Source organism: Pinus tabuliformis, chromosome 1_1 (assembly GCF_031772625.1).
Source record: "Pinus tabuliformis cultivar Carrire ecotype Pingquan chromosome 1_1, CPIR1, whole genome shotgun sequence".
NCBI lineage: Eukaryota > Viridiplantae > Streptophyta > Pinopsida > Pinales > Pinaceae > Pinus > Pinus tabuliformis.
Window position 1 is genome coordinate 646,432,320 of NC_142297.1, and position 15,743 is coordinate 646,448,062.

Genomic DNA, 15,743 nt, shown 5'->3' on the forward strand with positions numbered 1-15,743 from the left:
GCCAGATGTCTATTGGGCAATCAGGTTGATATAATCGACGTTGATACCCTTAAAAGCCTATGAATGGTTAGTCAATATAGCTGATGCCATGGCATACTCTAGTAGAGGACGGATAGGATGGAATCGGAAGAGATTAGGAAGGATAGGGTGATTATAGAATAGCTGGAAAACCAACTGAAGCAGAACATGGATATTATAGTTGTAAAATTTTAAGAATATTAAAGAAAACAAATTCAATTTTGTAATTATAAAGACCAATATACTCATAATAATCATTAATATATTTTAGAAACCCTAACTTCTGGATGAACTTTTTGGAAGGAGGAATGTATGTAATGACCCACCTATAGTAAATTAAAATTTATGAAATTAAATAAAATTAATTAAATTATAAATTATAAATTAAATTAAATCATTAAAATAAATAAATAAACTTTATTAAATCAAATTGAGATATTCAAATAAAATCAAATCAGATTTTGTTTATAAAATCAACACGTATCATAATTTGGACATGGAGATGGAGGAAGTCGATGAACGGAGACTTATAAGAAGGAAGGGACGGTTGGTCGAAAAGGGGGGGTTGAAAGGAGGAGGAAAATTTGTAACACAGAGTTTTCAACAGAAAAGACTAAGCCTTGTTTGTTCTTAAGTTTTTGGGCACGAGGGAACAGATTGCAGCAATTGAGAAGCAATCTGGACTGAGTACCTAGGTTGTACTTAGCTTGGCTGGGTGGTTATGGTCTTTTGGTAACAGGAGCGAAAGTTGGAGCAAATCTGAAGCCTCTTCATCTGCAGGAAACCAAATAGGTACTCCTCATCAAATCAATCAATTTGATATATAAAATTTTGTTAAATTTTATCTATTTACAGGCTTTACATTAGCTGTTTAATTATTTACAGGCATTACACCCGATCACTGATTCTATCTCTCTTAGCAAACTCCGCTCTAGAGAATAGAATGATTGATCATCTGGTGTACTCTCCAAGTGACCCTCAAGCCTCCTCTTATACTTTTCATGTTGACATATCAACGGTCGAGATTAAGTCCGTAATCAACGGCCAAGATTAGATCTGGCTTGATCCATGTCTTTTGGACCACTTTAACACAGATTCATATTAATACACATTAATATTTTATTTTCCCTAAGTTTAGACTTAGGGACTCCATTAAAAATATTAATTATTTTAATATCTCCTGATCTGTTTAGAATCTGTCCAAACCCTTTTTGGGTATTGAATATCTCATGTGCCCCAACCTCTCCACCAAATTTCGTGGCTAGAGCACATCTGATGCTACCCCAAATCAATAGTAAATTTGTACTATCTCTCTCTGCTGAACTATTGAAGAATATAAGAAGAATTGATCAAGGGTTTTCCCACATTGGGGTTTGTCCCTAGCTGGTGCCACATCTTGTGTCCTCTTGTCTTGGCTTGTCTTCTACTATTTATGTTTATGTTCTATCTGCATTTTACTATCACGTTGATGTGATTGCTAAACTGGATATTGATATTGGGCTAATAAAGAAATTGAAGTAAATTGCTCTTAAGCATAGAACATACCAAAAATTAACATATAATTCTTCTGATCCAGGTGGATATTGGTGGCCACCTGCCAAGTCCACCTGGACCCCCACCATTGTCTTTCTCAGCATTTTCAGTTTCCTTAATTGTAGCACAACTTACTATTTTTAGCAGTTTTTCGGGTCCTGAACTTCCGGAGCCGTTTTGAGGCCCTAAACGACGTTTTTTGGGGAATCCGGAGGCAACATGGGTCCATGGAATGGATCGATGTTACCCGTTCCAACAATGATAGTGCTCGGATAGATCTTTCTAATGAGCTATTGTACGCGTCAAACGGAGATCATATGCCAAAGTTACGACCCCGGGAAGTTGATGTACCAACTTACCCCCAAACGGGGCCCACAGTTTGGCGTTTCATCTCCTAGGGTTAGGTTTTGGAATGTTAAGGGTTTTCCATTGTTTCTCAACAATAAATAGACCTTCGAGCCTCATTGTAACACAGTGCAGAGGCATGTATCCATCACATCTCTTCTCAGAGATAAGCTACCATCGCCCTAGCTGGTTTATTTCCATTTCTGGTTGTAAGCATATTTCAGTATTTTCCATTAATGAAATGAAGTATTATTTCCGCTGCATCTTTGTGTATATGGTTATCTCTGTAATTTGTTGCGTTCCTGTTTAAATCCGGATCAGTGGTATCAGAGCGGTCTGCTTTTTCTCTGTTTTTCTTTGCATGTCCCCAACAAGGTCGGGATATAAGGAGTTAGGGCTTGAACTGGTTGAACCTTTGCAAGACCAGCCTCGCAAATCCCGACGGCCTCCCATGGCGGACGAGAAGAAAGACGAGGGGGCAGGAGATCCCATCAAAATCTTGCTCGAAGAAGCCCTCGAGCGACAACGGAACGCGATGATGGACAGCTTTGCCCAGATCCTTCAGCGGCTACCCAGAAGCAACGCATCGGCTTCCAGCAGCTACTCTGGAAACGCCACACCCTTTAAGGTACAAGTTAATTTTGAAATCCCCATATTCGAGGGTCAGATAGACGCAGATGCCGTAGATAAATGGTTAAATCTGCTAGAGGGTTATTTTTCTGTTCATGAATTTTCGGGTCGGGAAAAGATTGTTTTTGCTCTCCTCAAAGCAGCCCCCCACGTCAAGGACTGGTGGGAAACCTACTGCGAGCAGAAGGATGAAAGTACTGGCTCACTATTTTCAGCCGCACCCACCTGGGATTCGTTCCGGGATGCCATCAAGGAGCAGTACTACCCTGTCGGGAGCTATGAGGATGAAAACATAAAGTGGACCACGCTGCGGCAGGGAAGGGACCAAGACGTGCCGGAGTTCACCAATCTTTTCCATACCCTTCGCACAAAGTTGGGTATCAAGGATTCGGAGCAACATTTGATACTCAAATACCGTGGCTGCCTGCACAAGTACATCCAGGAAGAAATACAATTCCTAAACATCCCCTCGTTCGGCGCAGCATACCGGTATGCCGTCAAGGTCGAGCAGAAGTTTAAACAAAAGAAGCGAGACTTTGGACCTGCGAATCCAAAGCAGGGGAAAGGTGCCCCTAAACCACAGAACAAAGGACAAAGCCAAGGCGGGACAGCCCAAGACAACCAGCCGAAGCTGCAAGCAAAGAACAGCGCCGCGAAGCCGAGAAAGGACACTGGAAAATGGTGCGAGTTCCATAAGAGCTCCACTCACAACACAAGTGAGTGTCGGGCCAAGCAGTCACTGGTGGCTGAGCTAAAGGTTTCAGAATCAGATGCATGTTCCGACTCTGAGTCAGAACCCGATAAGGGGTATGAAAAAGGGAAGCAGATCATTGATGCGGACCCCAGCGCCACTGTTGCTACCGCAAAGATCCAGAAAAATGAACCCGAAGATCCAGAGGAGGAGGAGCGTCTCTTCCACTCCCAGATGTGGGTAAAGGGCTCCCCGATACAGTTCATTGTTGATAGCGGGAGTCAAAAGAACCTCATTTCGGCAGAAGTCGTGAAGCGGTTGGGCTTACCGACCACAGCACATCCACAACCATACACCATTGGGTGGCTTCACCAAGGACGAGATCTTCGCGTGAGCCAGCAGTGTCGCCTTCCATACAACATCAAGCCCTTCACGGATGAGGTATTGTGTGACATTGCTCCCCTTGAAGTTTGTGATGTATTACTAGGACAACCATACTTGTGGAAGCGACATGCTGTGTATGAATCAAGGCCCCGTGCTGTTATTATTACATTGGGAAATAAGTTGTTCAGGATACCAGAGGTAGCACCACCTGCCGCCCTCTCTTTGATTACTGCAAAACAATGTAGTAAGATCATTTCCAAAACCAGGAAATTTGTTTTCCTGATGATACGCCCTCAAGGAAAGAAGAAGACAGTGGCCGCGGCCTCCAAACGGGGCCCCTCTGCACGACAACTACAGATGGACAAGATTGTGGAGGAGTACGAGGACATATTCACCTCCCCGGCAGGGGTTCCTCTGCACTGTCAAGTCAAGCACTCCATCGATCTGACCCCAGGTGCGCCGCTACCCAATGGACCAATTTATCGGCGCTCCGTTCTGGAGAACGATGAAATCAAGAGGCAGATTCAGGAGCTCCTGCAGAAAGGTCACATCCGTCCGAGTTCATCGCCCTGTGGGAGCCCGATCGTGTTGGTACAGAAGAAGGATGGGACGTGGAGACTCTGTATTGACTATCGGGCGCTGAACAAGATCACTGTCCGTAACAGGTACCCGATCCCGCGGATTGATGACCTCCTAGACCAACTAAAGGGGGCGAAATATTTCAGCAAGATCGACCTGAAGTCGGGATATCACCAGGTACCAATCGAACCCTCCGATGTGTGGAAGACTGCCTTCAAATCCAAGGAGGGCCTCTTCGAATGGTTGGTCATGCCTTTCGGATTGACGAATGCTCCTGCAACCTTTATGAGGCTAATGGATGACATCTTGCGGCCATTCACCAACTCCTTTGTAGTAGTATACTTGGATGACATTCTGATCTTCAGCCAGAGTTGGGAAGAGCACCTCCACCACATCCGACAGGTTCTCCAAACACTGCGGCAACACAAGCTATGTGCCAATTTGGAGAAATGCACTTTTGGCATGACCCAGGTTCAGTATCTGGGATACATCATTGATGAACAGGGGGTGCATGTCGATCCAGCCAAGATCCAAGTCATTCGGGATTGGCCCTCTCCAACCACTCTAACAGAGCTCCGCAGCTTTCTAGGTCTTGCCAACTTCTACCGCAGGTTTGTGTTGGGGTTTTCTCATATTTCTTGGCCCTTGAGTCAAGTCACCAAGGGCGGGGCGAAAGCGAAATTCTTTTGGTCTGAATCTCAACAGAAGGCATTCAGGGAGTTGAAGGATCGCCTCTGCACGGCACCAGTGCTCGCGTTACCAGATTTACAACAACCATTTGAGGTCGAGACAGATGCCTCTGACTATGCTATTGGGGCAGTCCTTACTCAACATGGACATCCAGTGGCATATCACAGTGAAACACTTTCAGACACAGTCCGGAAGTACCCCACTTATGATAAAGAGATGTATTCCATTGTACAGGCCTGCCGACAATGGAAGCATTACATTTTGGGGAAGGAAACGGTCATCCACACAGACCACCGACCTCTGCAGTTCATACAGACCCAAGGGAAATTGCAGAATGATCGCCATCAGAAGTGGTCTACATACCTGCAACAGTTTCAGTTGAATATCAAGTATAAAAAGGGCAGCACCAATAATGTTGCAGATTGCCTCAGTCGACCACCGATCATGGCGCTGACCACCGTGCTCAACTCTTGTGGGCACGAGACTTCTGATTGGCCACTTCTCTACAAAAGCGACCCAGAATTCGGCCACACATACCAGACACTCTTGGAGGGTCGGCAGGTTGCAGATTTTCACCTCCAGGATGCCCTATTATGCCACCTCGGTCACCTTTGTGTTCCTTCAAGCGAGCGTGCCAAGATGATTTGGGAAGCACACTACAGTCGGGCTGCTGGGCATTTCGGGGTCGAGAAAACAGTGGCAGTACTGCAAAATTATTTCTATTGGCCGAATCTTCGACAGGATGTTGGGAAGTACATCCGATCATGTACTGCCTGTGCCATTGCCAAACCGGCCATTAAGAAGCACGGCCTCTATACCCCGCTGCCTACCCCTAGTCGACCTTGGGAATCCATCTCCATGGATTACATGTCAGGCCTTCCTTCCACTAAGCATGGAAATGACTGTGTTTTTGTGGTCGTCGACAGGTTCTCGAAGATGGCCATTATGGTGGCCTGCAAGAAGAATATCACAGCAGAAGCCACTGCTAAACTCTTCTTTGAACGAGTGTGGGTGCACTTTGGGATCCCACAGTCTATCATCTCAGATCGGGACAGTCGGTTTCTCAGCACATTTTGGTCCAGTCTCTGGTCAATGTTGGACACCAAACTCACGAAGTCCACAGCCTTCCATCCTCAAACTGATGGCGAGACAGAGGTTGTCAATAGGATGATTGTGCACATTCTGCGCATGTATAACTCAAAGCATCCACGCACATGGGACGAGAGCCTCCCCTATGTTCAGCACAGCTACAACCGAGCTCTTCACAGCTCCACTGGCCATAGCCCTTTTCAGGTGGGTTTGGGATTCCAGCCACTATGCCCCATTGATGTGGCCATGCCACTTGCAGCTACTCACATGAATTCAGCTCATGTCCAGTCCGAAACAGATAAGGCCACCAGCTTCATTGAGCGCATCCAACATATTCGCCAGCAGGTCCATGACATTCTTGAGAAATCAAATGCCAAGTACAAGCAGCGACATGATCAACATCGGGTGCCACACAAGTTTCAGGTGGGCGACAAAGTCTGGTTGCATTTGCAAAAGGAACGCCTTACTGGAGCCTATCGGAAATTGAGACCACTCCGATATGGTCCTTACACCATTACTAAGGCTATGGGAGACAATGCATTTGAGCTCAGCATTCCCCCATTCCTTGGCCTGCACCCAGTGTTCAATGTGGACCGCCTTCGGCCATACTTTCCACCATTGCTAGACACATCCGACATTGCAGAACAGCTCAAACCCACAGAATTAAATCCAGATTGCATGGAACAAGCTGCAACTGATCGGATCATGGACACACAGATCAAGAACACTCGCCAACAGAATATCCAACTGTATCGAGTTGTCAAAGCAGGCCAACTCCTTCAGCAGGGCAAGTGGCTCACCAGGGAACAAGTTCAGCAGAAGTTTCCTCATCTCATGGAGGAGCTCAACGCAATGGGGACCATTGCTTCCTAAGGGGGGAGGAATGATCCAGGTGGATATTGGTGGCCACCTGCCAAGTCCACCTGGACCCCCACCATTGTCTTTCTCAGCATTTTCAGTTTCCTTAATTGTAGCACAACTTACTATTTTTAGCAGTTTTTCGGGTCCTGAACTTCCGGAGCCGTTTTGAGGCCCTAAACGACGTTTTTTGGGGAATCCGGGGGCAACATAACCAATGTTTCCCGTTCCAACAATGATAGTGCTCGGATAGATCTTTCTAATGAGCTATTGTACGCGTCAAACGGAGATCATATGCCAAAGTTACGACCCCGGGAAGTTGATGTACCAACTTACCCCCAAACGGGGCCCACAGTTTGGCGTTTCATCTCCTAGGGTTAGGTTTTGGAATGTTAAGGGTTTTCCATTGTTTCTCAACAATAAATAGGCCTTCGACCCTCATTGTAACACAGTGCAGAGGCATGTAGCCATCACATCTCTTCTCAGAGATAAGCTACCATCGCCCTAGCTGGTTTATTTCCATTTCTGGTTGTAAGCATATTTCAGTATTTTCCATTAATGAAATGAAGTATTATTTCCGCTGCATCTTTGTGTATATGGTTATCTCTGTAATTTGTTGCGTTCCTGTTTAAATCCGGATCATCTTCCTAAACAAAATTGATAACTCTTTCACATAATATTAGACGAGGTAACCATTAGAACACAAAATTTAACCTAAATGTTTTTGAAAATCAAATTTGTGATTGAAATAGATACTTACACCCAAGAAAATTGTAGTGCTCATTCCCCAAACTAAAGATTAAAGAAATACAAGCAAATATTCTTGCTAAGAATTTGATAAATCTGCTAAAAAATACACAGATCTGCTGAAAAATGCTCAAATCTGCTTGATCTAGGCAAAAAAACCTCTCAAGATTACTGAAAATGGTTAGATTTTCTTCAGATTTAACTAGCAAACTCTCTCGTCTGCTGAAAAGTATTGATATCTACTTTAGATTTGGCTAAAAAAACTCTTATGGTTATTAAAAAATGCTTAGATGTGCTTTAGATCTAGCTGGAAAACTCTCAGGGCTACTAAAAAATGCTTAGATTTCCTTCAGGTTTAGCGTAAAAACTCACAGATCTTTTGAAAAAAATAATAAAGAAATTTACCGTGTATTACCCCCCTTTTTTTAATTTTCAGAAAGCTAGACTTCTTTTAAATAAGGAAAAATAACTTAACCTGTCTTTTAAAACTAGAAATAGGACCCTAGTATTTCTCTTTTTGAAAAAATGAACTTGGTTTAAAACCCTCAAACAAAATATACTTAGCTTTCCTTCTTTATAATCCCTTTGGTTTCTTGGTTTATATCAAACAATGATACCTTGTCTGTCACAGGTCTATGCAGTCCCTAGCTCTTCCCTTGCTTCAACTTCTCCTCACTTTGGCTCTAGTACCATGTAACCAAAAGAAACCGAACACAAGAAAACTTGGAAGCGAGAAATATTTTTTAGATTATGAAATGAAGAGAGCACGTGTCCTTTTACAATAGAGGAATGACAAAATCCCTCTGTGCATGGTGGGTTTTAAAATGTATTAAATATCAGCCTAGATCCATCCTAACCCCGGATCTACCAAGTGCTGAGATGGATCAAATCTTCTTTCACTCTAAGTCAATAGTAAGATATATTTAATTTTTTAAATATAGTTTTAAGTCTTTCTTCAAAAAAATTTAGTTCATTTTCTTACAAGTGTGTAGAAAAAGAATAGGATAAAGGGATGACTCAGCATTTCAAGTTCAGTTGGTTTCAAACATTTATCAAACCTCTCTCAAAACTTAATTTGACCAACGACAAATTTGCAACCACATGTTTAGAGTTATCTACTTATATTCAATTTCAAGTCTAACATTTACAGATAATAACAATTAATGACTACCACAATCATATAAATTAAACAGCTAATAAATATTAATAGATATCAATTCATGATAAACATCCAAAAAACTTATTTCATAATACATCTCATATTGCCAAAATTAAATTTTAAAAAATGCAACATAAAAATTAATTAAATAATAATAATAATGACGAATATGCATTGTTTCCACATACTATAATTCTTCCTAAAAATAATTGATAACTCTTTGACATAATATTAGACAAGGTAACCATTAGAACGCAAAATTTGGCCTAAATGTTTCTGAAAATCAAATTTGTGATTGAAATAGATATTTACACCCAAGAAAATTGTAGTGTTCATTCCCCAAACTAAAGACTAAAGAAATACAAGCAAATATTCTTGCTAAGAAATTGATAAATCTGCTAAAAAATACACAGATCTGCTGAAAAATGCTCAAAAATGCTTGATCTAGGCAAAACAAACTCTCAAGATTACTGAAAATGGTTAGGTTTTCTTCAGATTTCACTGGCAAACTCTTTCGTCTGCTGAAAGGTATTGTTATCTACTTTAGATTTGGCTAAAAAACTCTTATGGTTATTGAAAAATGCTTAGATCTGCTTTAGATCTAGCTGCAAAACTCTCAGGGCTACTAAAAAATGCTTAGTTCTCCTTCAGGTTTAGCTTAGAAACTCACAGATCTTTTGAAAAAAATAGTAAAAAAATTTACTGTGTATTACCCCTCTTTTTTTAATTTTTAGAAAGCTAGACTTCCTTTTCATTAAGGAAAAATAACTTAAACTGTCTTTTAAAACCAGAAAGGGGACCCTAGTATTTCTTTTTGGAAAAAATGAACTTGGTTTAAAACCCTCAAACAAAATATACTTAGCTTTCTTTCTTTGAAATCATTTTGGTTTCTTGGTTTATATCAAACAATGATGCCTTGTCTGTCACGTGTCTTTGCAGTCCCTAGGTCTTCCCTTGCTTCAACTTCTCCTTACTTTGGCTCTAGTACCATCTAACAAAAGAAACTGAACACAAGAAAACTTGGAAGCGAGAAATATTTTTGAGATTATGAAATGAAGAGAGCACATATCCTTTTACAATAGAGGAATGACAAAATCTCTTTGTGCATGGTGGGTTTTAAAATGTATTAAATACCAGCCTAGATCCATCTTAACTCCGGATCTACCAAGCGCCGAGATGGACCAAAACTCCTTTCACTGTCAATAGTAAGATGTATTTAATTTTTTAAATATAATTTTAAGTCTTTCTTCAAAAATCTTTAATTCATTTTCTTATAAGTGGGTAGAAAAAAAATGTAATAAAGGGGTGACTCAGCATTTGAAGTTCACTTGGTTTCAAACATTTATACAAACTTCTCTCAAAATTTAGTTTGCTCAACGACAAATTTGCAACCACATGTTTAGAGTTATCTACTTATATTCAATTTCAAGTCTAACATTTATAGATAATAATAATTAATGACTACCACAATCATATAAATTAAACAGCTAATAAATACTAATAGATATCAATTCATGATAAACATCCAAAAAACTTAATTCATAATACATCTCATATTGCCAAAATTAAATTTTCAAAAATGCAATATAAAAATTAATTAAATGATAATAATAATAATGGCGAATATGCATTGTTTCCACATACTATAACTCTTCCTAAAAATAATTGATAACTCTTTGACATAATATTAGACAAGGTAACCATTAGAACGCAAAATTTGGCATAAATGTTTCTGAAAATCAAATTTGTGATTGAAATAGATATTTACACCCAAGAAAATTGTAGTGTTCATTCCCCCAACTAAAGGTTAAAGATATACAAGCAAATATTCTTGCTAAGAAATTGATAAATCTGCTAAAAAATACACAGATCTGCTGAAAAATGCTCAAAAATGCTTGATCTAGGCAAAGCAAACTCTCAAGATTACTGAAAATGGTTAAATTTTCTTCAGATTTCACTGGCAAACTCTTTCGTCTGCTGAAAAGTATTGTTATCTGCTTTAGATTTGGCTAAAAAACTCTTATGGTTATTGAAAAATGCTTAGATCTGCTTTAGATCTAGCTGCAAAACTCTCAGGGCTACTAAAAAATGCTTAGTTCTCCTTCAAGTTTAGCTTAGAAACTCACAGATCTTTTGAAAAAAATAGTAAAAAAATTTACTGTGTATTACCCCAATTTTTTTAATTTTCAGAAAGTTAGACTTCCTTTTCAATAAGGAAAAATAACTTAAACTGTCTTTTAAAACTAGAAAGAGGACCCTAGTATTTCTCTTTTTGAAAAAATGAACTTGTTTTAAAACCCTCAAACAATATATACTTAGCTTTCTTTCTTTGAAATCCCTTTGGTTTCTTGGTTTATATCAAACAATGATACCTTGTCTGTCACGGGTCTTTGCAGTCCCTAGGTCTTCCCTTGCTTCAACTTCGCCTCACTTTGGCTCTAGTACCATGTAACAAAAGAAACTGAACACAGAAAACTTGGAAGCGAGAAATATATTTAGATTATGAAATGAAGAGAGCACATATCCTTTTACAATAGAGGAATGACAAAATCTCTCTGTGCATGGTGGGTTTTAAAATGTATTAAATATCAGCCTAGATCCATCCTAACTCTGGATCTACCAAGCGCCGAGATGGACCAAAACTCCTTTCACTCTAAGTCAATAGTAAGATGTATTTAATTTTTTAAATATAATTTTAAGTCTTTCTTCAAAAATCTTTAATTCATTTTCTTATACGTGGGTAGAAAAAAAATGTAATAAAGGGATGACTCAGCATTTGAAGTTCACTTGGTTTCAAACATTTATACAAACTTCTCTCAAAACTTACTTTGCTCAACGACAAATTTGCAACCACATGTTTAGAGTTATCTACTTATATTCAATTTCAAGTCCAACATTTATAGATAATAATAATTAATGACTACCACAATCATATAAATTAAACAGCTAATAAATACTAATAGATATCAATTCATGATAAACATCCAAAAAACTTAATTCATAATACATGATAAACATCCAAAAAACCTAATTCATAATACATCTCATGATGATAATGATGTATATGCTTTGTTTTCACATACTATAATTCCTTCTAAAAAAATTTGATAACTCTTTGACATAATATTAGACAAGGTAACCATTAGAACACAAAATTTGGCCTAAATGTTTCTGAAATTCAAATTTGTGATTGAAATAGATACTTACACCCAAGAAAATTGTAGTGTCCACTCCCCAAACTAAAGATTAAAGAAATACATGCAAATATTCTTGCTAAGAAATTGATAAATCTGCTAAAAAAAATATACAGATCTGCTGAAAATTGCTCAAATCTGCTTGATCTAGGTTAAAAAACCCTCAAGATTACTGAAAATGATTAGATTTTCTTCAGATTTAATTAGCAAACTCTCTCGTCTGCTGAAAAGTATTGATATCTACTGTAGATTTCGCTGAAAAAACCTCTTATGGTTATTGGAAAATGCTTAGATCTTCTTTAGATCGAGCTGGAAAACTGTCGGGGCTACTAAAAAATGCGTAGATCTCCTTTGGGTTTAGCTTAAAAACTCAAAGATCTTTTGAAAAAAATAGTAAAGAAATTTACTGTGTATTACCCCTTTTTTTTAACTTTCGGAAAGCTAGACTTCCTTTTAAATAAGGAAAAATAACTTAACCTGTCTTTCAAACTAGAAATAGGACCCTAGTATTTCTCTTTTTGAAAAAACGAACTTGGGTTAAAACCCTTAAACAAAATATACTTAGCGTTCTTTCTTTGAAATCCCTTTGGTTTCATTGTCAAACAATGATACCTTGTCTGTCACGGGTCTATGCAGTACCTAGGCCTTCCCTTGCTTCAACTTCTCCTCACTTTGGCTCTAGTACCATGTAACAAAAAGAAACCGAACACAAGAAAACTTGGAAGCGAGAAATATTTTTTAGATTATGAAATGAAGAGAGCATATATTCTTTTACAATAGAGGAATGACAAAATCCCTCTGTGCATGGTGGATTTTAAAATGTATTAAATACCAGCCTAGATCCATCTTAACTTCGGACCTATCATGCGTCAAGAGGGATCAAATCTCCGTTCACTCTAAAAGAGGTCTGCATATTAAGAGATTTCATCCCTCTTGGCGTTTGGTAGACCCAGAGTTAAGATAAAATTAGTCTAGTTTAATTATCAATTATAGTTAATTGTAAATATAATTATTAATTTTATGTTTTTATTTTATTTTATTTTATATTTTTTAATTTTATTTTATTTTGACTAGGTCAAAATGTTAAACATTAAAGAATAATTTAGACTAAGTCAATAATTGACTTTATTAATAAGAGCGAGTTTATAAGTGGACAAAGTCAACCTTTTTTCTTGAGTCTATTTCTTTTTGGCCGGACAAATTTCCACCCTAATACACATTTTTGGATATATAGACAATCTGGATCTTTCTAAATTGTACTATAACCCTCGAGGACAAAATTCCGAAGTTATCATCAGTTAGAGGGAACTATAATTTCTGACAAAATTCATACCAGATTTGGGGAGAATTTCAACCAAAAAAAAAAGAGATCAAGTTTGTCCACTTATTCACTTGTTAATGTGTTTAAGTCCGTAGTCTAGATGACCATTATTAACTGGATAACTACCATAATTTAAATTTTCTACATGGAGGTTAGAACATGAGTCCCTTTGATCTTTACATTTAACTGTTCTTGCGATGTATATTGCATAGCTCTTTGTTATTGCTAACTCATATCTATCAAACTGTTATGTCTTCCTATTTAGGGAGCTTTTTCATAATGTTTGGAATTGTCTTCTACATTAATCACTTGCACAAAACTACAAAAATCTTACAGGCACTTAGAGTAAAAAGGTTTCAGGTAGTCCTCTGACTGGAACACATGGATTTTCTAAGGTTGGAATAGTGCATTCAAAAAAGCTTCGTACATGGTAACCTTTCCCATAGGGCATTTGCGGCTTCTCCTAAATGAATGTCCTCTGATCAATTTTTGTGTATGACAGGCAGTGATTGGTGTGCCTGATGGGGATGAACCTCTTATGTTAGACCTGAGCAGTATGGGTAAAGGTCAAGCATGGATAAATGGAGAACATATTGGACGTTATTGGACTTCCTTTTTGGCGCCTGTAGGAGACTGTTCAAGGTGTGATTATCGAGGAAGTTACAGTTTACACAAATGTGCAACAAAATGTGGACAACCTTCCCAAACGCTGTAAGAACATTCAAATATATTTCTTCTTGCTTTGTTGGTATAATTGCAAGTAGTATCTATCCAGTAATATTCCTAACCGAATATAATTATCAATGTCAATGTACTTCGTAACATTGATTATTGTATAGGGCTCAGAGCATTAGATTGCCTGCTCATAGTTTGTTGTAGATTATCTCCGTACTTGCATCTTCATCTCTGCTTCCAATATAAAGATTCATGAACTCCAGTCCAATAACTGTAGAATTTTGAAATGGGCTATATATATCTACGATGCGTGATGCGTATTTTGTCAGGTATCATGTTCCTCGATCGTGGCTGCGGCCTACTGGGAATTTGTTGGTGTTATTTGAAGAGACAGGAGGTGACTCGTCAAAAGTATCTCTACTTACTGGATCCATTGATAGTGTCTAGAATCAAAAGAGGCTGTGGAAAAGGTATGGCTTAAATTTGCATGCACATATGAACATTTAGGTCTAGATCTCTCTCTCTACATGTATGTTTGCATTTATGTATGCATGCAATATTTAGCAAATATTGAAAATTTATTTAATGCATATGTATCTCTTCTGATTACTTCATGAAAATTGCAGGCTTGTTTAGGACAGCGTGGGTGTTCGATTACCATCTCACCAAAGGAATTTGGAGGAGATGCATGTGTTGGTACAGTTAAAAGTTTAGCAGTTGAAGCAACATGCAGTTGAACATAGCGAAAGGCAAAAGCCTTGTAAAATTATTTTTGGTTTGACATGGAGATTGTGACTTTTCAGTTGCCATTCTATGTCATTATGCATATATTATTGTACTGAATTCTGTCGGTGGAATCACTGGCTGTATATTCATTTCAAATGCTCAGTGCAAATTTTATTGAATGATTTAATTATTCTCTCACGTAAATTGATCAAAATATTTTGTTTTCCTTTATTAGTTGCTAGGAAACTATGATACAATAAGATAAAACAAGAAAATTTCCATGAATCCAGTAAACTAGCTTCTCTTCATCAAAATCATGGTTTATGGTTTGGTTTCTAGCTCGTTTTTCTGATGCTGAGAAGCTCTAGGCTTAAAATGTAACTCCAAGCATATTCAAGAACACATCACATTCTCTGAAGTTTGGGCCCTCCTCTCCAATCGCCATTCTTTTATCATCAAAACTCGAGTTTCTTATAAACAGAAGTATCTTGGTGACGTGCAGCACTGCAGTCAAACAATTGAAGAGAGGAGGTGAACAGTAAAACGAGCCATTGAAGAGAGGAGGTGAATAGTAAAAGCTCCTTAATCATGCCATAGAAAAGGAAATGGTCATTACTATACAAGCATTGGTACAGAGACAAAATCAATATATTTTCGAGAACTGAGACTTTACAGTTTGCATAGATATGTTGAAACTTATCTTCTTGTAGCCTATTTACAAATGTATCCTCTTGCTACAAGATGACAGATTGTGTTTTAGTCGTTTTAGTCTAATGCCAGATCAGTTGTATATCGTCACATTTTGTTTACTCAAGGATTAATCCGAGACTCCTTAGCATTGCTTAATAAGCGAGGCTTAAAGCTTAAAGATAAATAAGTTGGGTTTAAAGATATTTTTTCCATGTGGTTCATGGATCTCAGAGATTGGTGATTTCTGCATCCACAAAATATTTGTACCAAGCAAATCAATTTTTTGTTGGTTTAACCACAGAGCCTAACCCCGAGGGTTTAGAGAGAATTGAACTTGCAACTTTTTAATAAGAATGGTACTAATTGTTGGAAACACTGAGAGGGGGGTGAATCAGTATTTCTTTTTCCGACTAG

General features: G+C 38.4%; 1 protein-coding gene across 3 annotated transcripts in view; it reads left to right on the top strand.

The window, feature by feature from the left end:
• Positions 1-14,948, top strand: part of LOC149215029 (beta-galactosidase 8-like) — a 459,880-nt gene extending 444,932 nt beyond the window's left edge. The window contains exons 16-18 of one of the 3 annotated variants that reach the window (XM_089392493.1): positions 13,741-13,949; positions 14,243-14,383; positions 14,540-14,948. In XM_089392493.1, the coding sequence (XP_089248619.1) occupies positions 13,741-13,949; positions 14,243-14,360 (327 nt within the window). In that variant the 3' untranslated portion in view covers positions 14,361-14,383; positions 14,540-14,948. The remainder of the gene's footprint in view (positions 1-13,740; positions 13,950-14,242; positions 14,384-14,539) is intronic. The other 2 variants (XM_089392491.1, XM_089392492.1) reach the window with 2 other exon arrangements.
• The last annotated feature ends 795 nt before the right edge of the window (positions 14,949-15,743 follow it).